This window comes from Ciconia boyciana, chromosome 11 (genome assembly GCF_034638445.1).
Source record: "Ciconia boyciana chromosome 11, ASM3463844v1, whole genome shotgun sequence".
Lineage (NCBI taxonomy): Eukaryota > Metazoa > Chordata > Aves > Ciconiiformes > Ciconiidae > Ciconia > Ciconia boyciana.
Genome location: NC_132944.1, coordinates 7,334,400 through 7,359,456, shown reverse-complemented (window position 1 = coordinate 7,359,456; position 25,057 = coordinate 7,334,400). Strand labels below are relative to the sequence as shown.

At 57.2% G+C, this 25,057-nt stretch overlaps 1 protein-coding gene across 2 annotated transcripts; it reads left to right on the top strand.

Moving 5' to 3' along the window:
• The first annotated feature begins 12 nt into the window (after positions 1-12).
• On the top strand, positions 13-25,057 carry TWF2 (twinfilin actin binding protein 2). Of its 2 annotated transcripts, XM_072875963.1 has the most exons (10): positions 7,158-7,264; positions 7,727-7,818; positions 10,172-10,249; positions 14,456-14,634; positions 16,173-16,268; positions 17,126-17,230; positions 22,556-22,681; positions 22,778-22,928; positions 23,365-23,486; positions 23,666-25,057. In XM_072875963.1, the coding sequence occupies exons 1-10, from the start codon at positions 7,173-7,175 to the stop codon at positions 23,831-23,833; spliced, it is 1,209 nt and encodes a 402-aa protein (XP_072732064.1). In that variant the 5' UTR covers positions 7,158-7,172; the 3' UTR covers positions 23,834-25,057. The 2 variants fall into 2 exon arrangements, with proteins under 2 accessions (XP_072732065.1, XP_072732064.1); XM_072875964.1 differs by lacking the exons at positions 7,158-7,264; positions 7,727-7,818 and adding an exon at positions 13-127.

Genomic DNA, 25,057 nt, shown 5'->3' with positions numbered 1-25,057 from the left:
GGGGCGGGCGGCGGCTCCGGGCTCCGGAAGCGGGTGGTGCTGCCCGCGGAGCCGTTTCCTGCCCGGGACGCGGCGGAGCCGGAGCCGGAGCGGAGCGGAGCCATGACTCACCAGACCGGCATCCACGGTAAGCGGCGCCCGCCGAGCCGCTGGTCCCTTCCCGCGGGGTGCCCGCAGCCCCCGCTGCCGTGCTGGGCTCGGCGGAGGTCGGACCCCCCACCCCCCCCCACCCCCCGGGCTGCTCCTCTGCACCCCCCCTCGGGAGGCACCCAGCGGGGACGCGCCCTGAGCGTCCCCCGGCCCCGCCGCGGCTGGCTGCCGGGCGGCGTCGGTGCCGCGGTAGCGATGATGAGAGCGATAAGATGACGCTTCCCGAAGGAGCTGGCAGGTTTTCCTGCGAGTAGCCGGGGGGAGGGGGCGCTGAGCCAGGCTCAGAGCATCTGGGGGCTCTTAGGAGGCGAAGGAGCGGGTCTGGCTCCGGGGATGCTGCCGGTGCGGGGCTCTCCTGCATCCTTTGTCTGGGCTGATGCTCAATAAACTGCCGTGACACCGCTCGTGGAGACGCCTTCTGCTGCGGCAGCACCGTGATCCACGCAGATCTGCTTCTCCGCAGCCCCACATCAGCCCCGGCCAGATCCCCCCTCCTGCCGTGACGCTCGGCCCCAGCGCTGCGCCTCCTCCCAGGGGGGTTGCGGAGAGCCTGAATAAGTTCCTGCCTGACCGTTGCCGTTGTACCTGGGGGGAAGCTCCCCGCTTTCTCCGCTCGCTCCCTACAGGACCTGGCCAGCACCCTGAGACAACGGCTTTTGCATTTTTGGGTGTGTTTGGTGCATGACTGTGTCCTCACGGTATTTCCCTCCTGCTCCCCACCAGCCAACTCAATTAACAGTATTAATCGGGAGTAGAGGTGCTGCATAATTTATGTAACTGAATCAATATGCAAGCAGGGATGTGAGAGCAGCCGCCCCTGAAGCCCTGCTCCGCACCAGTCGGGTGCGAATCCAGCACCGCTGCGTGCCCTGGGAGAGGAGCTGGGACGTTGGCCTCGCAGCTCCCTTCCTCATGGCCAGCACCTTTGCGCAAGGGTGTCGAATTAGCGGCTGCTGTTCTTTTGTGGCACGAGCATCCTTGTTGCTTGAGTGCACGGTCGAGAGCATCCTTCCCTTTCAGGTGCTCCTGGAGGAGCTGTAGTTGAGAAGCGGCTAGCGATGGTGCTTAGATGTTTTTCCTGCTTTGCCTGGGAGTGCTGGTAGCTGACGACGTCTGAGTTCAGTTTCATTGCTTCTAGTTTAAGCTGAGACACTGAAGTCCAGGCTCTGGGTGAATGTTCCCTCTACTGTAAAAAAATAATAATAATTTAATTTAAAAAAATCAGTGGGATGGACCCCAGCGCCCACCTGAACTCTTGATGTGCTGGCCCTGCTCTGCAGAGCTCTCTGTGGGGTTTGGTGCAGGCAAGGCCTGCTGCGCTGCCTGTGCCCCAAGAGGCTGCTGCCTGTTGCTTGCTGCCGTGCCCGTCCGCTCCTACACCGTTGATGCCATCCTTCCTGGCACCCCACGGCTGCCGGGGGGATGCTCTGGCTTGGCAAAGCTGTTGAGCTGCTCTCCGAGAGTTGCCCACTGTTTGGCAAACCCTGCCGGGACCAGCACTGAGAGTCGCTGCAAGTTGTCGTTGCCTGTAGGACGTAACGTGCTCCGTCAGCAGCGCTCTGCTGGAAAGGGGAAGGGACTCGGACTTCCCCTGAGGAGCTGCGGCTGGTGCAGGGTGGAGATAGACCCAACAGCTCTGCCCAGGCAGCAGGTCCCCAAGCTGTGGGTGGTGTAAAAACCTCCCCATGGTTACGAAAAATAACTTGCATTGGGTGGTCTTGCTCTCCCAGCATCTTGGACATCTCTGGGTGGCTTCTCTGGGTCTGCTCCTCCATCCCCTGCTGCGCGGTCCCTCTTCCGGGAAGCGGCTGTTTCCTCTCTGAATGCAAATTTGCCACTCGAACACCTGTGATGCTGAACCGGGGCACTCCGGGCTTTAAGGGAACCACCTGGGGGGACTTTTGGGGTCTTTTGTTCCTCCCCATCCAGGCACAGTGATCAAATTAATTCCTTTGCTTGGCAGATGGCAGATTTGGTATTGGATGAGGAACAGCAATCCCGCTGCTGAGACGCTGAGGTCTGTTGTTTGCTGAGGAGGAGGGATTTTCTGCATCTTCCTGGTTTCTGGAGCCTTGTTATTTTTGTGTGTGTGCATTGCTTTGTGTTTTTTCATTCCCATTTCTCCCCCTTTGCAGGAAGGCGTCTGCTCCCAGGGGAATTACGATTGCACCCGCTGGCCGGCTTAGGGGAGGTTGCAGGCAAGCTGGCGAGAGATTTTGGTTGCTGCTGTGGTAGATCAGCGTGAGAGCAGGGTGATGCGGTGATGGGGCAGCCCCTGGAGCACCCCCCTGCTGTGATGCTACCGAGTACTAAGTCATCCCGGCTTTTGGGGAGAAGCGGGTGCTCCCTGGGAGGGGAGTGATGGTGGTGCTCGCTCGGGGGTGCAGAGCCACAGGTTGGGGGTGTTTTATCAGGGCTGAGCCTTTCACGCAGAGGCAAGAGGCTAATTATTTTTTTTTATAGGTATCTGTGGCAGCTCCCTTGAAGGTGCTGGCAAGAAAACCGGGCTGCCATGGAGACTGCTGGGCTGGGGAGGTGGTTGGAAGTATTGAGGGTTGCTGTGGGCTTCTTGGGGCTGGAAACCTGCTTTTTAACTGCAGCTGGGGGATTTGCCAAGTATTTTTCCAGTCCTTGTTCTGCCCTGAGTGGCATTAGATGAGGACAGCATTCACTGTTTGAGTTTAAAAGCCAGGCCTGGCCACCATGCCTTAGGAAGATGCTGCTGAACCAGGGCTTTGATGCTGATGGGATGTCACCCAGTTGCCTCTGGGTGCTCTTTTGTGACCTCTGCGTAGGGAGAAAAAGTCTCTTAAACGGGATTTTTTTTTCATCTAGAAAGTAAAGAAATCAAATGCACGTTGTTTCTTCAACCAAAAAAACCAGAGGTTGGTGCCTGCTCTTGCTGGGGGAGGTGGCAAGGCGTGGGGATGGGGAAGGACCTTCGCTCCTGTCCACGGCTGAGCCTCTGCTTTGCCCCAGGTCTGGATCTTGCATTGGGAAAGTGTCTGGTAGGAATGGCCGTTTGCTTCAGGAGAAGCATAACCGTGATGTATGCAGGCAGGAATGATGTCAGATTGGGAAGAAAGGAGCAGAAAGGGGGGACCTGGGAGCTGCTGGGTCTGCAAAGGTCTCCTTCAAAAGCAGATGGCTTCCTGGCTCTTCAGCAAGAAGAAAGCTGGAGAAGAAAGAAGGAGCTTCTCTCCCCATCCACCACTTCCTCGGCCCCTCTCCTCCTGCCGTGCTGGGAGGCAGTGCTGTCTCCCGAGGCACCTAGCCACATGAATTCGGGGGTGGCTTCATGGCTGAGATGCCAGGGGTAACCCCCTAACTGGGGATGCATCACACTGGGCCATCAGTGGAGGAGGAGAAGGGATGGCTGGTCCACAGCCCCTGGTGTCCATGGGGGACAGAGGGCACCGGGCTGCTGCAAGGATGGTTTTGAGGAGCTGGTTCCTGCTTGTGAGCTCTTTTCTGGGGCCAGCACCCAACTCGGAGGTTGACACCTCGCTTGGGGTGATGGCCCATGTCCCAGCCAGTGGCATGCCAGGATGACAAGAGCCACAACGTGGATGGAGGACCAGGCAAATAGCCTGAGATGTCAAACCCCTTGAAGTTAAGCACCTAAAGTCACAGGGTAGAGGAAATCCCCTGGAAAACATTTGTCAAGAGGCTCTAAATGCAATGAGATCACTGCCAGCGTCTGTCCTGGCGTCCCTGTTCCCCTTGATGCCCAAACCAGTGCTCCCAGTGGTGGCTTTACTGGGCAGAGAAGAGGAACAGCAACCAGCAACTTCTGCAGGCAGAGTAGGACTGTGCATGCTTGGCTCTGGGATGCTGTGTTGCTGACTGGATCCGACCGATGCTGCCTGCATGGTGGGCACTGCCCACCCCGGAGCGAGGGAAGGGCTGACTAACTCCAATCTGAGGTGCCAGAGCAGAGAAAAGACGGGTCCCAGGCACGCAAGTGGAAAATTGGGTGCTGAGAAGCAAGCGGCTGGCGTCAGGCTGAAAGTCTCCAGGTGGGATTTGCAATATGGACCAGGAGTCATCCATGTGAAATCCTGCAGGATACGGCCCAGCCTCACAGTAAACTGGGAGAAAAGCTTTGGTTATGTCCTCTCTTGCTCAGATTTTTTTTTCCCCTTCTTTCTATTTTCTTCTGACATCTGTAGCTTTTTCCCTGAGAAAAGATTCCCTGCAAGGACACATATTTTTCTTTCCATGGTGAGAAATAAAATCCTCTTAGGGCTTAAACTGGCCAGCCAAGTCTGTCAGCAGAAAAGCGTTCTGCAGCGAGTGGGTTGAGCAGGCGCTGCATGACGGAGTTACACTGGGATAGACTGAAAAGGAGGAATTTTAGCAGCAGCAACAGCTGTTTTGTGCCTGTTGCAGTTGTGCCCTTGCCTGGATGCCCTGGCAGGAGTCGGGCAGAGCTGCCTGTGGAGGGAAGGTGTGGGTGCTGCAGGTGTAACCCGTCTTTTATCCATCAGCATCTCGACTACTGTCAGGCCAAGCATCCCTGGAGCTTGGACAAGTTTTGCCCAGGTTAGCGGCTGGATTTTTGGCTGAGTTTCCCTGTTGCATCCCAGGCACGCTGTGCCTTGGATGGTGAAAGGGAAGCAGCCACTTGAAGTTGCATCGACTTGAAAATTATGTCCAGGGAATGAAAGATTGATGGCCGGAGGCTAGGGTTTCCCGTTGGGAGGGCGAGGTGACTTGGTGTATTGAGAGAGGCATCTGTTTCAGGGAGCATGTATTATTGATCTGGGAGCTGCCATCGAGTTGGGGGGGATTGGGAAGGGTTGAGTAAGCAAAAACCTGTTGCTCCCCCAAGAAGCGAGCGAGAGGATGGAGGAGGGAAGGGTGCAGGGGTGGTGGCACGGCTGTCACCTCCGTCCCCATCCCTGTGGTGCTTCCCCGGGGGTTGCGTGGGCGGCTCTGCCGGCACCCTGGCATCCCCAGGGAGAGACCGGCCCGTTGCCATGGCGACGGCTGTCATCACGGCGTGGTGCCTCTGTCTCCCTCCAGCCTCCTTACAGCCTGGCTCTGCTCAGATAAGCTAACTGGGGCTGTAAACATCAAAAAAAGGCTCGGATCTGGGGACAGCTTTTGTGGCAGGGTGGTACCCGCAAGCACCATCTCGCCAGCGTTTTTGGAGAAGTGTGATGCTTTGAGCCCGGCACTGAAATGTCCCAGGGACCGATCCAAACGGCCGCATTCTGGGGCAGGGCAGCCGCTTGCTCTGGCTGCAAACAGCACACCCACTGAGTAGATGCAAGGATCTGGCTGCCCTGCTGGTCCCCAAGGCGTGGGGTCTTCAGGCTTTGGTCTGTGCCTGCTCAGTGCTGCCAAGAGGGGAGGCACCTCCGTGCCTTCCTACCGCGAGCTCCTCTTCTCCTCTGGCAGCTTGCCTGCATGGTCAGGGCCACCTGAAGGCCACCACAGGGCCACCATATCGTAACCTCCCTGCTGTGCCACGAGCTGCCCAGCCTGGGTGCCCGGGTGCCGACGGCCGGCTCCGCTCAGCCCTCCGTCCCAAGTGGGTGACAGGTGCCGCTGGGCGGGGAGGTTTTGTGGTGCGAGGGGACCTGGGACACACAGTTAGCAGGCTGCTAAATGCAGGTGGCTCACGAATAGGGGACAACTCATCTGCAGCCTGCGAACAGGCGGGAGAGGGAGGTGCTGCACGACTCGGTGGCTGGAGGCGATTTTTGGGCTGTCATGGGAGGGTGGCTGAGGAGGCATGGGTGCTTGTGCCTGCCGTGTCTGCCAGGAGGGTCGATGGCAGGGCTGCCTTGTAGAAAGGCCAGAAGGTTCCTCAAGATGCCACCGAGCTCACCCTGCCTCAAAGCAGCAGCATCCCAGGAGGGTTTCTGGCGGTTTTTCGGGGCAGGGATGGAGGCACGGTGTCCTTCCCGGGGTTTGATCACCCTCATTATGAGATTTCCCAAATGCCAAGGTGGGACCTGATGTTTCTGGCCAGAAAGCCAGTACAAGTTGTTCATCGTTTTTCTTCTCTCCTCTGGGCCGACCAGCCCCATTCCTTTGGTTGCTCCTGCATGCTGCGCCTTCTGGCATAGGTGCCATCCGTCCTGTGCCTTGCTCCTTGCACAATGCTGAGCCTGGACATGCTGTTCGTGCTGTGCCTGCAGCCTGCAGCACCAAATAACATGGTCATGCCCTTGTGCGTGCCTTCACGAATGACTTTGCCTGCAACGACATGAAGCGATTAACCTGAACTTGGCTTGCAACCCACCTCTCTTCTCTGGAGCTGCTGGATGCTGCCCTGCATCAGTGTAGCTGGTCCTTCTCCTAGTTACGGTGCTTTGCTTCCTATTGAGTTTCATCCTATTTCTTTTTTTTCCAGCCCGTTTCTCCAGTCTCCTGAGAGAACGGTGAATTCTTCTCCAGCGTGCGCTTGCATCTCCTCTAGCTTCCCACCTCACAGCTGCAGAAAGCACTGTTGCAGTTGCCAGAAGTGTTCATGGAAATATGGACTAAACCTGGACCCACCACAGGTCCCCAGGAGACCTTGCTCAATTCAACCTCTGATACCTCCCGGAGTGAGCTATCCGTGCAGTTTTGTGCTGGTGCTGTAGGGGTTCACCACCACTGTGTTTCCCAAGCTGGCTTCCAACACTTGGAGACACTTAAAGCTGAGCTGAGACCCTTGAAGCCCACAGGTCTGTGGCTCTGCTGGAGGAAGCTAGGTTGATCTCATGCAACTTGGTCTTGGTAGATCCCTGCTGGCTGTAGCCCACCTTGGGTTTGTTTGTGGATTATTTGTTCCAGGATTTTCCAGGAACCCATGTCTAAAGAGCGAGTTGGACGCGTGGGTCCCCCTCCAGTCCTCTGCCCTGTCGCTCCTCCCTTCCCCATCCAGACACGAGGATGGTCACAAGCTGGCCCTATGCATTGGCCGTGCTGATGTGTGCCCAGCATCTTCTTTCCCACCTTGCCTCGTTGTCAAATGCAGAAGGAGACGAACCAGAAGAATAAGCTGATTTTTGTGGTTTCCCCACATGTGGGTTTTTCAGCCCTTGAGTTGGGCCCTGGAGACTTCCCAGCATGGAGAGGCCTCCGGGCGGAGGTACCGCTTGCTTCCATCTCCAGGGTAAGGTCTCCTCCTTGCCTTTCTTCCAGAGCTGGCTTTGGACTTTAATATTAATATTTCAGGCATGCGAGCCATCTCATCAAGTCTGCTGTGCCAATTAAGTCGTAATCATGCTGTAATGAAGCAGTTGCTGAGCTCGTGCTGAAAACCTTCGCTAGCTTATTCCTCTCCCTCCTCGTTGGCTCTTGGCACTGCTTCGTGAGAGACAGAAGGGGATGTCAAAGACACCCCAGTGATTTTTTCATTTAAAGGAAAATTGCTTTTTTATTATTATTTTTTATTATTTCAGCAGAATTAAAGCTTGGAAGCCCGCTCTGTGTTTTTTGAAAGCTCTGCCACTGTCTCCTCTGGAAAGCATCTCCTTCCTTGGCAGACTTTGTGGTATTTCCCATCATGCGCTCAGCTCCTCTGGCAGCATCTGTGCTTCTCCCCATCCCCTTAAACCCCTCTGTATCTACACAGGTCCCAGCGCTTGGCCGTCACTTGTCAATCACTCAACTGTCAATCATCCCAGCTGTTGATCCAGTACTTTTGGGCACTCCTAGCATTTCCAGGTGGGTTGGGGGGTTGCATTTGCCCAGACTCCTGGTTTTCCAGACCCCTGTGCGTCCTTGGCCTCTGGGAAGGATGGGGTCAGGCTGGAGGGATTTGCAAGCTCATTAGTGCTGCAGAGCTTTCCTCTTTTTCCCCCAAAGTTGATGCTATAGAAACATCCACATCCAAGACCAATGTAATTTTCTCCTATTTTGGCGGTGCAATAGGATTTGGTGAAGCTTAATGCTTATCAGGAGCTTTTGTCTCCTGCCTGAGGTTTCCTGGGTGTATAAATGTCTCTCTTTCTCCTCCTCTTCCTCCTCGTGTGTTTGCAATAACCACAGATGCTGCCAAAAGGAAAGAGCCACTCTCAACAGAGAAAGGGGCTAAAAATATCGGAGCAGCCTTGGATGGGAACAGCGGGAGCAGGCTGAGCTCCCAGCCAGCACTGGGAGAGGGTGAAGGTCTGCGCTGGGAACACATGCCTCGATGCTGATGGAGGGAGAAGGACGGTTTGCTTGTGGTGGGATTACCCCAGCAAACCTTCTGTGTGTCCCCCCTAAAATGCCATTAGGGACTGATGTGCCTTTGCTGGGGTGTCTGCACGCCCGTGGGGTCCTGCTGGGGTGGCATCTCTGGGTTTGCATGGGAGCGCCGCTGTTTGCAGGATACCGGCCTGTGAGCTCTTCCTCATCTGTGCCTCTTCTCTTCGTGGGAGGAGAAACCATCCGGACCTCTGATCAGGGCAGGCTTTGAGCTGGTGGAGCAGATGCATCTCAGACGTATCGCTTGGGGGGGACAAGCAGGAGTTCCCCGGGGAGCTCCCCGGGACATCCCTGTCCACCTCTCTGCCTGCATCGTCAGCGTTTGTGCGTGGGGACAAATCCATGCCCGCTCCTTCTCCCTCGGGGCTGGGGGAGCTGCGGGCAGTGCCCCAGCCCGGGTCTGCCTCCAGGGGACAGAGGGCACCAGTGTGTGACAGAGTCGGTGGCCCTGTGTGTCCTTTGGGTGAGTGATGGCTAACGTCCTCCCGCAGCGATGCTGGGGGGCTGTGCTGAGGGGTGGTACCCGCTGCCAGTGGGACTGAGGCGGAATGGACACGGTCCCTGCCGGCAGGGAATGGCTTCTCCAGCCGCTGCACCTTTCTAGCTGACCTAGCGATGGCTTTCTTTGCAAAGTGCCTCGGCCATGGATGCTCCAGGGACCAAAGCAGGGCTCCTTCCTGCCGTGGGCTGCTCCGGCAGAGTGATCGGTAACGGGGAGGCGGTGTGGCAAAGCACTGGGAGTGGAGGGTTGCTGATGGCAACTCCGAGCGTGGATCCTGGTGTGGACTAAGAGGGGCGTCTGCCCGGGGCTCTAATCATTGCAACACCGGTTTCTTTAGTATTTCTAACAAGTGCAGAGCTGCCTGCGGCTTTGAACTCACAGGACCCCCTTGGCTGCGTGGCCGCATCCAGGAAAGGGCTTGGGCGCGTAATCGAAGGGGCTTTCAGGGGGAGCTGGGCTGAGAGATGCTGGGCACTCCCTCGGCTGGGAGATGCTCCTTGTCGGGGGGCTCGGCCCCTCCAAGCTGCATCTCTTGGGCGTTGCCTTTGCACGTAGCATATCCCAGGTGGGATGGGGAGCTCTGCACCAGTGATGCTTTTGGGGTGGGCAGATCAAGTCTCTGACGCTGGCTACAGACTGCCCCTTCAGCATCTGCTGCCCGCTGTTGCCTCCTGGTAGGATGCTGAAGACCAGCTGGCAGTGCCTGGTGCTTGGGGAGGGGGGATGAGGAGGAAGGTGGCTCCCCAAAACACTTCCCAAAAGCCTTCTGCAACCAAAGCCCCGCCGGCTCTGGAGCAAAACCCCAGGGACTTTCCCTTCCCCAGGGACTCAGCTTCAAACCAGTGCCTCCAGTTTGGAGCCGTGCTGGTCCCCGGCTGCCTCAGGAGTAGCATCCCCACAGCGTGTCACGAGTCCAGGACGTCACAGCCTGTTGGGACATCTTCCAGCCACCCCCCATATGCAAAGCCTGCCGCTCTGTAAAGCGAATAAACTTGTCACTTGAGCTCTCCCTGCCTGCACTGGCCAAGCCATCGTCTAAATTTGGGTGATTATGTTCACCCAGGCCAAGTATCAAGTTTGCTGGATCACATGCACTCCCAGCTGCTATTTAACGCTGACGCCTCGGGGAGACGCAGCAGTTTGCTCCCAGCTGTTTGTGTTTTGTATTATTATTTTTATTATCATTTTTTTGGCACCAGAGATTTTACTTTTTTTAATTTTTAAATTTCTGTCCTGCCAAGTTGCTCCCCTCCCTGGGTGGTCGCCGAGCAGCCCAGTGCCTGCTTTGACTACTAAATCTGATCACGATGTTTCTGGTTCTTTCAGCCACCACGGAATTAAGGGACTTTTTTGCCAAAGCCCGAAACGGTTCAGTTCGGCTCATCAAGGTCGTCATCGAGGACGGTAAGTCCCATTTTTAAGTGCTTTGGTTTACGCCATGTCGGTTCTCTGTTTTGCCTCTCCTCCTTTCCTCTTTGCCGCTGTGGTGCCAGCTCATGTTTTTGGAAACCCCAAGTAAAATCTTTCTGGGATTCCCTGGCATGTGGCAGCCCGGAGCTGAAATACAAGCCCAAAATTTGGTTGTGCTGGTGAGCAGCTATTGGAGCACCGGGGTGGCTCCGGGGAGGAGTAGCGACTTTGCCCATGGAATGACGCTGGTGTCCGGGATCGCTGCTGGGCTCTGGGGGGCTCTTGCTGCCACTGTGTCAAATTTTATTACGGGAGCCCTGTGAGAAGCTGCTGCCGGTGCTGTGGGGCTGTGGTTGGGGGCAGCGCGCAGCACCTTCCTCCTTGGAGGTGGCATCCCATGGCAGGCAAGGAGGTGCTTTGGGCAGGGGGGTGCTCCTTGGTGCGAGGCTCAGCATGGGGCCCCAGCTGCATCCCACGAGGGATGCTACACTCCGAAACCCATCCTGTCCCAGCCCCTGCTCCTGTGCTCCTGCTCCTAGCCCGGTTTGCAGGCTGGCGCCAACCTGCCCATGTTTGCCCCATGGAAAGGTGCCTTTGGGTGGCCTCTACCTCTATCAAACAAGCAAGCAGAGCAAAGCACTGATTTAGCATCCCAGCGGGGAGCCTCCCTGGTGTAAGTTTTCCATCGCCTCGGCCTCATACAATTGCATATGAATGAGTTGTTTCTCACGGCAGCGGGGACATTAATGCCCTGCCAAGCTGCCATCACCACCTCCCTTGGGTGAGCCACCAGGACCACGCTGCAAATGCCAGGGTGGACGTGGTCGTAAGGAGCCCATGCTGGCCTTCGGAGGGGCTGTGAAGCCCCATTTGGAAAAGCAGCGTGGCTTGTAACACGTGGGACACATCAGCAGGGCCACTGTAAGGTTTGTCGGTGCTGGCTTTGTCCTCGACGAGGTCCTTGTGTGTTGGGATGTGACATCTGCATTGTTTCTTCAGAGCATCTTTGACAACGATGTTGCTCTCTCGGCTCCTTTTTCTTTTAAAAAGTGAGAGTCAGGTTTGCGTTAGGATAAGTCATGGGTGCTCCTAAGCCTGGACTTAGGGTGCTAGGGCTTGTGCTGCTGGCTTTGGGTTGTGGCCAGTGACACCAGCAAGGGAGACTCTTTACCATCAATGGAAACCACGTCCCACCATCTCCACTCGGGCTGAATCGGATATATTTATCTGACTGATGTTGGCAGCAGCAGCTGCGTCATGGACCAGCCTCGCTCAGCAGTGCTTTGTGCTTCCCAGTCCAGCTCTCCCACCCTGCCGGCTCCTTTCCCCTGGCCTGGACCAGTCATGGGCAGCTCTGTGAGATGCAGCAGAGCCTGAGGCTCCCGTGGGGAGGCAGGTGGAAGGAGAGCCAGGAGCATCTCTGCACTGAAGGGCTTGGTCTGCTGGGGAGAAGGTGGTGCTGGTCCCACCAGCCTGGCTCTGGGACCTCCTGTCTGCCCTTCTGCCTGACTTGGGACAAGGTGCTCGGTCCCTCTGGGCCACCACTCTTTTCTGTAACACAGAGGGCATCAGCCTGCTGCTACCCACCAGAGAAGGACCTTTGGGCAGTAATGAGTGGCCAGACAGATGTCACAGCTGGGCAGACGGACTCAAGCACGCTGACCCTGGAAGGGATGTGTCCTGAGCCAGCTGGGGAGGACATGCCAGATGCCCTGCCTGCACAGGGGACGTGGAAGAGGAGCCTCTAGCTCTGCTCGATGGCTTGCAGAGGACCTTCTGCCCTACAGGGCATTAGTCTTGGGGCATGTTGGAGCAGGCAGTGGCGGGCGGAAGGAGAGGAAGACGGTGCAAGGAGCCTTTGTCTGGACATCCCCAGGACAGCAGCTATGGCTGAGCAACCCTTTGGGATCTCTTTGAGCTGATGTTGCCTTTGGGAGCCTGCTGGGAGAAGCCAAGGTTGGATGGAGGAGGAGTGAGGGGGAGCAGGTTGCTCACCAAGGCTCAGCAACGGTTTTCTGGTATGAGAGCAGCTTGTGGTCCAACGTGCTTTTAGATGATGCTCTACTCCTCTCTGTCAGTGGGTTTCTGGACAAGGTTGGCTTTGTGGGTTTCCCTGTTGGGTGCGTTTCTTTGCACGTAAGCGATGTTGTGCACTGAGCTTTGCAGACTCACGGCTCCTGCACTGTCTCCCCGTGGCACCTGCCAGAGCTGCAGGCAGGGCTGCCTTGTACGGGCATTTTGGAGCTGAGTGCTGGGGGCACCTCGAGGGCCAGAAACGCTCCCAGCTGCGCTTTTTCCAGCAGCAGCACCCTGCAGAAATAGATCCTGAAATAGCCAGCGCTGACGGTGATGCTTTGCTGAAGGGCGGCTGCTCCGGGTTTCCCTTTCTCGATGCTTCCCGGGGAGGAAAATTTGGCCCTGAATGTGTTGAGCTGAACTGCGAAGAGCCCAGTGGGAGGCAGGGGAACAAGTGGCTCCTCCAGCCCAGGGGAAAGCTGGAGGCTGCTGGCTCGTGGCAGCACGGCGGGGCTCTGGCTTGGGCACAGCCCGGGTATAGCCTGGAGTGACCTGGCACCGATTGCCTCGTGCGTGAAGTGTTGGGATGTTTGGCAGATGGAGACACTCACAAGCTGCCAGTGGGTTTGGCTGGGTTAAATTCCTTGCAGTCTCTTTGGGATCCCAGGTCTTTGCGATACAGAAATCTATTTGCAGGGCTTTATGTTTATTTTAGGGGTACATTGAGGTTTTTATGCTTCTCTTTCCCAAAACAGGTAGTTTTGCTGAAGGTAAAGTATTTTCAGCACCTTTTTCTCCGCTGTCCTTGTTACTGTACTGGTAGCATGTGCCCCTCGTGCGCAAATAATTATGGGTTCAGCGTGCGATGGCAGATGCCGTGGCAGGGTGGCGTTGGGCAGGGAAGGACTACGCTGCTGTACACGGGGGGATTCCCTGCTCACATGGAAAGTGGGGGTGAGTGTAATTCATCCCAAACACTTTATTCCTCAACTGTTTTCCTTAAAAGCTTTCCTGCCGTGGGATTCAGAGCTGCTGAGCTGGATGGGTTGGGAGGGAGAGGGCTGTGCCCCAGCCAAGGGGCTCCCTGGCTCCCAATGGGCAGCAGGACTGTGGGCAGGGGTCCAGGCAGGGCACGCGCCAGGCTGAGCATCCCCTCAAGTGCCAACTGTCTAAGGCCCCAACTCATTTTGCTTTGGCACCTCCGGATTTTCCTACATCTTGTTCTGAGTCCTGACATCTCCCCCCAGACCTTTCTGCATCTAAAAATGGAATAAAAATACAGGCTGTTTTCCAGCAACCTACGCTGATCATCTCCGGTGCCATCGCTTTTCCATCCAGCCATCCCAAAGCTTGGTTTGACCCTCACAGTGGGGGTTTTCATGTTCATAGGATGCCTGCACCAGCGTTTAAATCCCAGCTGAGCGCTGCCCGGCTCGCGGGGCTCCCAGCCCCACCACCGCTTGTGTAACAGCTAAAAAAATACCCTCCAGATACACGCGTGGTAGCGTCTCAAGTGAAATAGGTAGGTCGCTTCCAGAGGCTGGGGCTCTCCTGGCAGCATGGTCCCACCCCAGGCTGGGGTCTCTGGGACAGCTCTTGTCCCCGCAGATAGGGGCTTCAGGTATCAGCTCTGATTTTGACCCCTCTGAGGTTATGGGGAATCCGATGAGAGCAGCTTTGGCTCATCATCCTGGCTTTTGCGATGGGACCTTTATTTTTCTCAGCACCCCAAATCTAGGTGGTTCCTCATGTACCTGGTGAGTTATTCTAGTGCACCTAGAGCTTGTCCAGGTGGGATGGAGGAGGTCTCACGTTCCCCTGTGAGCAAGGAGGGATAGTTGGGGACTACACGGCTGGAGGGAGAGCGGAAGGATAGTCACCAGAGAGGAGGCCTCGGCGGTGAGGAGCACGGGAGGGGAGAGGAGATGGTTGACAGGAGGCAGTGGGATGCTGGCAGGAAACCAGCTCCTCCACAGCAGCCGCAGCCCTGATGGCATCTCCTGGGGGGTCACCCCTGGGGGTTTACACTCCTGCACGTGGCTTGAGATCGTAATTTGTTTTTCTGCAGGATGGCATCATTGTTGGTGCTGGAGCTGCGGCGAGCCCTTAGATGAGCCGCCACATGGTCCTGCAAGGTGAGCCTTGCCTTCATCTAACACCACCTTTTCCATCTTCTCCTTCCAGAACAGCTTGTGCTGGGAGCCCACAAAGAGCTGTCCCGGCGCTGGGATGCCGACTACGATGCCTTTGTGCTGCCCTTGCTGGACGAGCAGCAGCCGTGCTACGTGCTGTACCGCCTGGACAGCCAGAATGCCCAGGGCTACGAGTGGCTCTTCATCTCCTGGTCCCCTGACAGCTCCCCGGTGAGCACCGCACTGGACCGTGGCACCCCAGCCTGGGGACACGGACACGCTCTGGGAGGTGGAGGTGGAGGGCGAAGGAGATGCTGGCCAAGTTGACTTTGCGCTGGGGCTGAGGAGGAGCGTTCACACCCTGCATCACCGTGCCCGGGTTAAGAAGTGGAGACCGCTTTGGGGATGGGGGAATTTTTTAAGGCACAGTAAGATGGACTGGGATTGTGTCTCTGTCCTCTTTGCAGCGCTGCGTGAGGAGGTGGAGGGACTGGGATGTAGAGGGGGGAGTGGTATGGACTGGAGATGTCCCACCACAGCTCCGGCCAAAAGCATTGCTGGGAGGAGCTGGCGCTGGCACCGACTCGCCTGGCCGTGCGTCCAGCCTGGCCCTGCTCCGCATGAGGGCTGCCGCAGAGTGGCTGCTGGCCCACCTCCGGGCCCAGCTCCAAAATCAGCCTTACAAAGGGCTGGGCAGGCCGGTTCCATTGGAGCCGCGTGCGGCCGGGCCAGCATTGACACCTGCTGGGCTGGCTTGTGGGGTCGGAGACGGTGTCGGAGAGTGGGTGCAAAAGGGCTGGTGGCATGGGATGGTAGTCTGGAGGATTTCAGCGGTACGGCTTGGAAAATGCCATCTCATTGAGCACAACGGGCTTTCAGTGGGACCAAGATTTTTTTTTTATATATATATATACACATGCACACATATATACCTCTCTCTATATTTGTTGTATATTTTATATAATCTATATGCTATATAGATTTACTGCCATGTTAATATGTGCACTTGTCATATATATGTTGTTGTTGTTATATATTATTTTATATATTATAACACTCGTATATAAAAAAGACCCTCTGCAGTTTGAGATATATCTAGCAAATATATATTATTATATATACACACGTGTATACATACACATACACACCATTATAATAAAATAATATAATCTATATAATATGTAATTTTAATGTGTGTACATGTGTGTATGTGCATATACATGTGCATATATATAATAATAAATCATAATAATAGATACTTTTATCTATATCTCTCAATAAACTGTGGAGGGTCTTATTGCAAAAGAGCGCACCAAGGAGCTCTTGCCAAGGCTCTTCCCTGTGTTTTGCAGAACGATGCAAAAGAAGTGCCAAAAGGCAAAAGTCGCTCTTAGGTGACTCCGGCGGTATTTGCGCCTCCTCTTACCCAGATGTGGGCGAGAAATGATGTGCTGGAGCTCAGCGATGGGAAAGCAAAGCACAGAATAAACCTGCTGACTGCAGGCAGGGCTTGGCAAGGCCGTGCCGTGCACGGGCAGTCCTGGAAATAGCGCTGATGGGTTTTCCTGGCTGCTCCCTACCCGGAGATGCTGTGGTTGGAAATCAGCCTGGGCTAGAAACGAGGTGGTTGCTTCCAGGGAGGGCTGAGGTTTGCGGAGCTGGTGGTGGGATGGTGGCCGTGAGCATCGGGCACCTCTTGTGGGACCTCCCTGGTCCCGCCAGGCAGGGTCCCCTCTCTGACCACGCTTGCCACCTCCCTCCTTGCGCAGGTCCGGCTGAAGATGTTGTACGCTGCCACCAGAGCGACGGTGAAGAAGGAGTTTGGGGGAGGGCACATAAAGGACGAGATGTTTGGAACGGTGAAGGTACGGTGGTGGGTCCTGGGCAGCCTCTTGGGTTCAACCCTGAGCTTCGGGAGCCTACCCTGGGCTTGGCGCTGAAGCTGGGCGGGACATGGGATGCTGGCACTTGGTGGGGGGACGGCATGGAGGTTTGTCCCCACGCTGCTTTAGTCTGCTGGGGGGCTGCCGCTGCTTTCTTGTGCCCACGCGGCTGTGGTCAGTCTGTGGTGGAGACCGTGGAAGAGGTGGGAGGAAGGCTCCGAGGAGATCCGGAGCTTTATTCTGAGCAGGAAAAGAAGTGCCAGGCGGTGGCAGTGTCACTCCAGCGGCGAGAGCGGCTGCCGCGCAGGGGTCATCCGGCTGGGCTTCCCCGGCAGCGCTTGGCAGGAGGTTTCTCCTTCTAGGAGGTTTCTCCTTCTCTTCCATGGGCTTTTCACAGAGGGAGCTGCACAGCGAGGGCCTCCCGGGCATCAGCCCCCTCCGGGGCTTCTGGTGCCGATGGGAGCCGGGAAGCATCCCCGGCATCCCCTCCTGCACCGGTGCCCCTCTCTGCTGCTCACGGGCCGTGGTCTCTGTCTTCCCATCTCACTTTTGGGCTCACAGGCTCTGTTAACCAGCCAGAGGAGCCACGCTGCCGGAGCCACGGGTCTCCGGGGAGGGGCAGGGTGGTCTGAACGGGCACGGGCGGTTGTGGGCACTGTTTAAAATCGAGTGTGGTATTTGCACGGAGGCATCTAAGAGCACGGCTCAGGTTGGTCCTCCTGGTAAGGAGAGACTCCTAGACCTGCTGAGTTGCTCAGACGCAGCCTCAAGGCTGGGGGTGCATCCAGCCCTGCAGCGATAACCACCCCCTGATGATTCCCCTGTCCCTCTGTCTGCAGGAGGACGTGTCCCTGAGCGGTTACCAAAAGCATGTGTCCTCCTGCTCCGCCCCGGCCCCGCTGACCGCAGCCGAGCAGGAGCTCCAGCAGATCCGCATCAACGAGGTGGGTGTCCACGGCCCGGGGAGAAGGAGCCCAAGACCCTCGGGGTACGCAGGGATGCAGGATGCAGGGATGTGTTTGCTGCCGGAGGTGTGGGAGCGAGCATCCAGCTAAAAGGGATGGCTCACTTTTACTGCGCGCTCTCGTGCATCTGCAGTTTAACCCATTCCTGCCCTTGCTGAGGTCGACCGAGCATCCTCACATTCAAATTGGTGGCACAAAGAGGAATTTACAGACACACCACCCCCCCTCGCTAGGACATGAACCGAGGGCTCCGTTTCACTTGCTGTAATTGGCAGTCAGAAGAAGGTTTGAGGCTGAAAGCAGGCAGCAGTCTCTAACCTCTAGGTATTGGGGCAAAAGCCAGAGCTGAGTCTCAATTCACGGGGGAGGCAGGAAGAATTCAGGCTTATCTTTGGGCTGCAGCAGCGTCCTTCCCCATACTCTTCCCCTGTACTCTTCCTCATACTCTTCTGCTGTAAATAGGAGGGATGCTGTCCCAGGAAATAGACGTCTTAGCCTAAATTTGGGGGCTTCTGTGCTGGAAAAAGATGTGGAAGTAGCCTGGGGTAGTGTTGGAGGCAGACAAAGCTGTAATGCCATCGTCTCCCCACCAACATTTCGCAGCACTCGTGCCAGCCTCCGTGGTGCTGTGGAACACTGAGGAAGGGAAGGGGATCGGCTCGCCGGGTGGAAAGACCACCTGGAAGCGGTATTTTTTGGGGGATGGGGGGGGGAATGGGACACGGACTTCACTTGGATGCCGTGGAAAGCCTTCCTCCCTAGAGGAGCATCCCTCTCTCTTCCGCCTGTGCTGGGGCTGTGCGGCTCATGGATGGGTCAGGACATGCCTGGGAGATGTGAAGCCAGTCAGCCTGATGGCGTTAATTAATGGCAAAGATGGAGGCAGGAGGTTTCCACTCGCCAGAGCAGGTCTCGGGGCGGCAGAGTTGAGGGAGATGCCACCAAGGGGTAGTCTCCACTGCATGGGTCTCGGCGTGGTTATCCCAGCTCCCAGCCTGGAGGAGCTGAGCAGCATTTGTGCAGGAGGATCCAAGGTGATGTCCATGCTTGCAGAAGAGAGAGATGGATGCTCACGGTGGCTCTGTGGCTTGTTTGGCACCTTCGGGTGTCTGTGCCATCGCCTTGGCTGGCCAGTGCTGCAAGATTAAGTAGTTTTGGGGGTTTTTTTCAGGCTGTGTCTTGCAGGGTAAAGTGCCCAGGTACGTGGTGCTCATGGTACTTGTTTTCCAGTTGGTCTGCTGTGCTCTACTTCCCACCCTCACCTTTGCGAGACGTGGCACCTGGGTGAAGGTGCTGCTGCCGTTTGGTTATTTTAAAGGTGCGCTGTCCCCTGTGTCGGCCCAGGCCACGGGGAGTGGTCACCAGCATTTAGAAAGAGAGGAAAATTGATATGTTTTTGTCTGTGAATTTAAAGATGGGAAGCGGCCAAGCGCTGGGTGTGCTGAAGGGTCTCCGAGTTGGTGCGGGGGCTGCCTCCGCTCGGCCCGGGGCACGGAGCAGGAGGTGGTGGGAGCTACGGCTCCAGTGCTCGGTGCCACGCTTACCTCCTCAGGGTGGGGAAAACTCACGACTCTACAGTAAATGCGGCTTCGAGCGAGTTTCTTCAGCCTTGCAAAGCAGAGGGCTTTCACCGAGAGGAGCTGTATGGGAGCAGCTCTCAACTTGCAGCAGCACCCTGCTCAGTGCAGCAATGCCTCCAGCCTTGCGCGTTGCCTGCAGGCATACAGGGTCCTTGCACGTGCGTGCACATTGTGCACAGGCTGCGGGGTCCTTGAACACGTGTGCATGTTGCAGCGTCATTTTGGGGAGCAGATCTAGTGCATGGGAGCGAGCAGTCAGGGCCGGCAGCAACCTGGGAAGCAGCCCCGGAGCAAGCCCTGACCTCAGCACTTCTGCATGTCTGCCCATGCCCCCGCTAGCAGTTCAGGACCCTGCACATCCCCTTGGGTTCAACCAATCCGTTAGGATTTTGGCAGTGACGCAAGGGACATTGTTTCTTTAAAAAACACCAGCTTGCAAGTGCTTTGCTGTGCCCCTTGCCTGGAGCTGCTGCTGGTGGTGCAGCTCTCTTCTCCAATGCTGTTGATGTATGACCCTCCGACATCCCGACCTCGTTTGCAGTCTTCACCCCAAAGGTGGCTGCGTTTCTGGGCTGGCAGAAGCTCCCTGGGATCCTCTGCAACCACCAGACGAGTGCGGAGAAGGGGTAGGAGGGGAAGGGCAGCAGCAAAGCAGGAGCGGGGAGGCGATGGCTGCATGGCAGCGGCTTCAGGGCCGGCACAGCAGCCTTTTACACCGAGATAGGAAGGACTCAGGTTTGCATGTCCCCCAGCAGGCTGCCCAGCCTTTGGTAAAGCAGGTTTTAGGCTGTATGAGCCAGGCTTTCCCTGTGGTTTCAGGATTGCATGGGTAGAGGTGATGTTGTGAGCTACTCTCCTTCTTGATAGCTGGGTGGGAGCTCGCAAAAATTTGCCATTTGCTTCATACTTATATATTTTAAATAGCTGGAAAATGCATCGCCAGCTTTACTGAGCTGGAAGTTGTCAGCAGACCGTGGGCTAAGAAATGGCTTTGAATTTGGGATTGAGCTACCTTAACACCCATGAGTAGGAATTCTTTCTAGAAGCATCACAGGCTCAGAAACACGGAGGGGAGCCAGGCGTATCACATCATGGGGCCGCGGGGGAGAGGAAGGCAGCTTTGGAGCTGGGGGATGAAGCAGAAGGATTAAGAGGAAATAAAAATCGCTGTGCCATTGCAGCGTGTAAGGAGGTGCCATTTGTGGCTGCCATACAGTGTTGGTGGGTGGGTAGAGCAGAGGCTTTGCCAGAACCACCCCTCATGAAGGTTTCATCATAAGACAGAGAAATACTCGTTAGCTGAGGTCAGCACCATGCCAGCAATGAGGAAAGAGGGGGAAAAAAACCTACCCTAAAGAAAAGGAGATAAAATACACACACCCCACACACCCCCCCAAGCCTGCTGCTGGCGAGGCCGGGACTGGGGAATGGTATGTGGCACATGCTCCGCTGTCCCATGATCGGCTCCCGGGCTGTGCCCTGGGGAGTGTTCCAGTGAGCCAGTTTTTAATGTTTTTGAAAAGGGAAGGAGTAGAAAATACAGAAGTATATGGGGGAGTTGACACTGCTAGGACAACTTTCCACCTCTTGAGAGTTTTGGACTTCAGCGTGCTTTGTGCCGCAGCTTTAGCTCTCTCTGGTCCGGCTATAACCCTCCCAGCCTCCTTGCATTTACAGGGGAGAAAGATGAGGATCTGGAGGTGTTGGCAGCGGTAATGTCCTCACGCCACACCTCTTCACAGGGTAGGACCAGGTGAGCTTGTGCGCATCCTCTGAACCCCTGCGCACTTGCCCTCGGGCCCTTGCTGGTGCCATGGCACCCCGGGGACAGCAGAGCTTGGAGGTCAGCCAGACCTTTTGCCCACCCAGCACTGGACGACCCTTGAGCAATTATTTCCCTAGAGCTGCACGTTCACACCCTGTTCGTCCTCCAGGATGCTTGGCATGGCTAGAGGCTTGGGCATCTTTTTCCCCCAAAGCCTTTAGTATACGCTGTTTGGTGCGGGATAGCCCAAAATCTATTGCTGCAACTGCTGGAACTCCTCCAGACCCTGGGTTGGGGCGACCCTGGCTGGGGAGATGGCAGGAGATGGGGCAAGGACGGGCTCTGTGCGGGGACGTTGGCGGAGACGTCGCCTGTGGGGCTGCCAGCGCTCGGGGCCGAGGCTCTTCCTCCTGCTCCTCCCTGGTGCTGATGTCTCCCGTGTTGTTTTATGCCACTCTCCCTGCCCGTGCTGCCAGGACCTGCCTTCCCTGGCCTCCAGCAGAGAGATGGTATGCCTCCGTCCTCCCGGCATGTCCATGTGTCCCACTTCCCTTCTCGTTTCACACGAGGCCTCCCCTTCTGTCCCCACGCGGGGTGCTGTTGACGGTGTGTCTCCTCTCCCCACGCTCGCAGGATTCCTGTTCCCAGGACTCGAGCACCGAGATGGTAGGCTGCTCTGCCCGCTTGATGCCTGGTTTTCCTTCTCCTGGCGGTGTTCTTCTGCATGCTCTGCTCTGGGCACCCGGGTCCATCACGTCCCCGGGGTGTGGGTACCACATGGGGCTGCTGTAAAGGAGGGCAGCCTTGTAACGAGATCTGCTTTGGCACTGCCGAGCTGGTTTTTGAGATGTGAGCTCAAAACTCCTGCATTTCCCTTGGCATGCCTTGATTTTTCTTCCTTTTCTCTATCAGGGGGAGGGAAAAGAAGAAAAAAGAGGAAAAAAAAAAAAAAAGGCTGGATTGTCTTTATCCAAAATCCTCCAAACTGATCCCAAAGGAAAGGGACCCATGCTCGCTGCGGAGCACCTGGGTTAGCGTTGCCGGACTCTTTATCCAGGGGTCCCGGGAGGGGTGGGGAGGGGCAGGTCTGGAGGTGGGATGGGCTCCTCTGCCATCGGGGTGACGCTGTCTCCCTGTATTCTGTGGCAGATGGTGGGGGGCTGTTGCTGCTGCCCATCGCTGGTAGAGTACCCCGGTCCCAAGGAGGTATGCCGTGCCTGCTGCGTCCTACCCCCCCTTCCCTGCTGCCAGCTCACAGCACCCTCCGGTCCCGGTCAGGGACACCCCAGTTGCGGCTCCGCGCAGGATGGAGGCCCCCAGGGTGATGTGATGTCCCCACAACCTCTCTTCCCTCTTCAAAGTGGGGTTCAGTCTCCTGGAGTAGGGAGTTTGCTTGGGGTGTGGGCAGCAGCCTCTGCCTTGCAGGGGTTGCGGGGAAGACAGCGGCTGGGATGTTTCCAAGCTGTGGATCTCCAGTTCCCCAGCTCCAGCGTCAGAGGGGCTGCCTGTCTGCTGCAGTTAAACCCCCTGAGGAGGGGCTTGCCCTCCCCACCGGCGGGCACCCGTGCGTCTGAATGCTGTGATTTCAGGGCTCCCCCCATCTCCCGTGGGTTGCAGTGGGAGATGGTCGGAGGCAGACGGTGGTCACAGCACCCCTGCCAGGGTCTCGCTGGGAAACACTGGTTTTGAGATGGTCTTTGCTGAGAGGGAAGCCGGGGGAGCAGGGGTGCAGGACGGGGGCCAGGTGACCTCCTGGCGTGGTGCTACGGTGACAGGCATCGCTGCCCTGAGCCTGACTGACTTCTCGGTGGTTTAATGCTGCGGTCCCCCTGACCCAGGTGTCAGGTGGCTCCTTGGATGAGAAGCCTTTTGCCGCGGCACTGGCCGGTTTTCCTTTCTCTCCCTTCCCCACCCTTTGCCGGTCTCTGCCCTGACGCTCAGTATGGTCTCCATCCCCAGGTGAAGACGGAGATCAGTGTGGAGAGCAAGCACCAGACCCTGCAGGGCCTGGCCTTCCCCCTGCAGCTGGATGCTCAGCAAGCCATCCAGGCGCTCAAGCAGAAGAAAATCAACTACATCCAGCTGGTGGGTCCCTCGTGCAGCTCCCCCGCACCCCGCTCCCCCTGCCTCTTGCTGCCGCCTCTCACTCCTGTCCGCTCCCCCATCCCCTCTGTCCATCAGAAGCTGGACCTGGAGCGGGAGACCATCGACCTGGTGCACACGAGCCCCACAGAGATCGCTGACCTGCCCAAGAGGATCCCCCAGGACTCGGCTCGCTACCATTTCTTCCTGTACAAGCACTCGCACGAGGGAGACTATCTGGAGTCTGTTGGTGAGTGCCCCGGCACTGGCAATGGCTGGCTAGAGCCCACACTGGTCCCCACTCTCCTTGGAGCATCGCTTGCATGCGGAGCAAGCGGGGATGGGGATAGGGATGGTGCGGGAGGGGACCTCGAGTCTGTTCCCACTTGCCGTCCTCCCGTGGTGGGTGCTGGCAAGCCCTTTGGTGCCAAAATAAGCTGCCATGCGCGGTGCAGGGCGCTCTGGGTGCTGCCGCAGAGGATTTGTGCGGGTGGTTTGGTGGCCATTGTGTTGCAGGTGTACCCGGAGAGATTTGGGGAGGGGTGATGGATGGGATGGCTCACCCATCACTGAGTAGACTGTGACTCTTGGGGCTAGAAAAGCCATGACCAGGGTGGGATGTGGCTGGCTGGTGCTCCCTGGCCACCAGCCCGGGCAGTGCCACAAGCCCTGCTCTCTTCTCGCAGTCTTTATCTACTCTATGCCTGGGTACAAATGCAGCATCAAGGAGCGCATGCTCTACTCCAGCTGCAAGAGCCGGTTGCTGGACACCGTGGAGCAGGAGTTTTGCCTGGAGATAGCCAAGAAGGTAAGTCCGAGCCCACCTGGAGGTGATGGAGCAGAGACATGTGCTGGGCATCTGCAAGGGACTGTGCTGCAGCCGTGGTCCAGCCCCGCCGGTGGGCTCAGGGGGGAGTTGGGTGCCCCAAAGGTGGGTGTCAAGACCCCAGGGAGCTGCTAACCCCCGCTTGCCGCTCCCGGACGCAGATCGAGATCGATGATGGAGCTGAGCTGACGGCGGAGTTCCTCTACGAGGAGGTGCACCCCAAGCAGCATGCCTTCAAGCAGGCCTTCGCCAAGCCCAAGGGGCCCGTGGGCAAACGGGGACAGAAGCGGCTGATCAAGGGGCCGGGAGAGAACGGCGAGGACAGTTAGATCCCGCGGGACCGGGCGGTGAACGGACAGCATCCCCGCGGCGCTTCCTGGCTTCCTCTCCGCTGACCTGGGGATCTTTCCCTGCATCTCAGCCTATTTTTTTTTCCCCCCCTCTTCTTTTTCCTATTTCATTCCTTTTTTTAAACATCAGGATGGCTTGTTGCACCTGGGGGCAGAGCGATGGGGAGGGTTCAGGGTTGTTGGTGTTTCTTTTCCCTGCATCCTTGTGCAAGCCCCGGCGCTGCCGGAGGAGGATGGGAGCAGGAGGGTCGTGTCCCCCAGCCTTGCTCCTGTCCCCCCCGGGGTCACAGCACTGCTCTTGGTGTCCCCTGGGTGACTGAAGGACGCACTCGCCTGCAGGCTGCTCTATGCAAAGGGAAGGGGATGGTGTTGGGGATTCCTGTTTGAAAAGAGAAAATGCTTCTTTCCCTGCTCCCCCAGCCCCCAGATTTTGCTCCCCTGTCCCGCTCTCGGTGTGCACGGCCCCTCTGCCCCAGGCCTGGAGCGATCCTGCACCCCCTCAGGGTGCGGGCAGGACCCCTCCCTGCAGGGTGGGCTTTGCTGGCAGGAGTTTGTCCCTGAGAGGAGCCAGCCGGCAGGAGGTCCCCTGGCCCTGGAGAAAGGTCATTCTGCCTTTGGGTGATGTTTGCATCCCCTTTTTGAACCCCCCAATAAGGCTTTTCCCCTCGGAGGGAGCTGTTACAGCCCTGACTCAGTCCCATTGCTGTTTAGGATGGGAGCTGGGGGGGGAGGACCCGAGCCCCGGTTCCTCCCCATGTGCTTCAGCCCCCACTGTCACCCCCTGGTTTGTTGCCTGCTCTGGTCTGGGGCAGCCCCATGTCTTAAAAATCACAGGGGCTACCCTAAATCCTTGTGTGGGGAAGCGTGGCAGCCCCCGCGTGCCTCCTGCCCCCCGGGAATGTCACCAGCTCCGAGGGCCGAGCTTGGCCCTGCGGATTAGGCGTCACTGGGGGTTTGGTGGGGGAGAGCGCCTTGCTGCTGGGTACCAGTGAGGGCTCAAGAGCCGCCTGCCTCCCCGGGAAGATGGAAACGGGGTCGGTGAAACCTGCCCTCTGCTTTCTTGCTGCCCCGGAGGCTGTGCCCATGTTGCCTTGGCCTCGGTGGAGTGGGAGCGGGCAGTGTGGGGGGGGTTGAAGCTGCGGGGAGCAGAGCACACTGTACTGAACGCTGTATTTTCTAAAGAATAAAGTATTTTTAAAACAG

Coding starts and splice junctions, on each gene's coding strand:
- TWF2 (XM_072875963.1), top strand. CDS start 7,173: ATGTGGGTTTTTCAGCCCTTGAGTTGGGCCCTGGAGACTTCCCAGCAT. Junction 10,250..14,455: donor CAAGGTCGTCATCGAGGACG/GTAAGTCCCATT, acceptor TTCTCCTTCCAG/AACAGCTTGTGCTGGGAGCC. Junction 14,635..16,172: donor GGTCCCCTGACAGCTCCCCG/GTGAGCACCGCA, acceptor CTCCTTGCGCAG/GTCCGGCTGAAGATGTTGTA.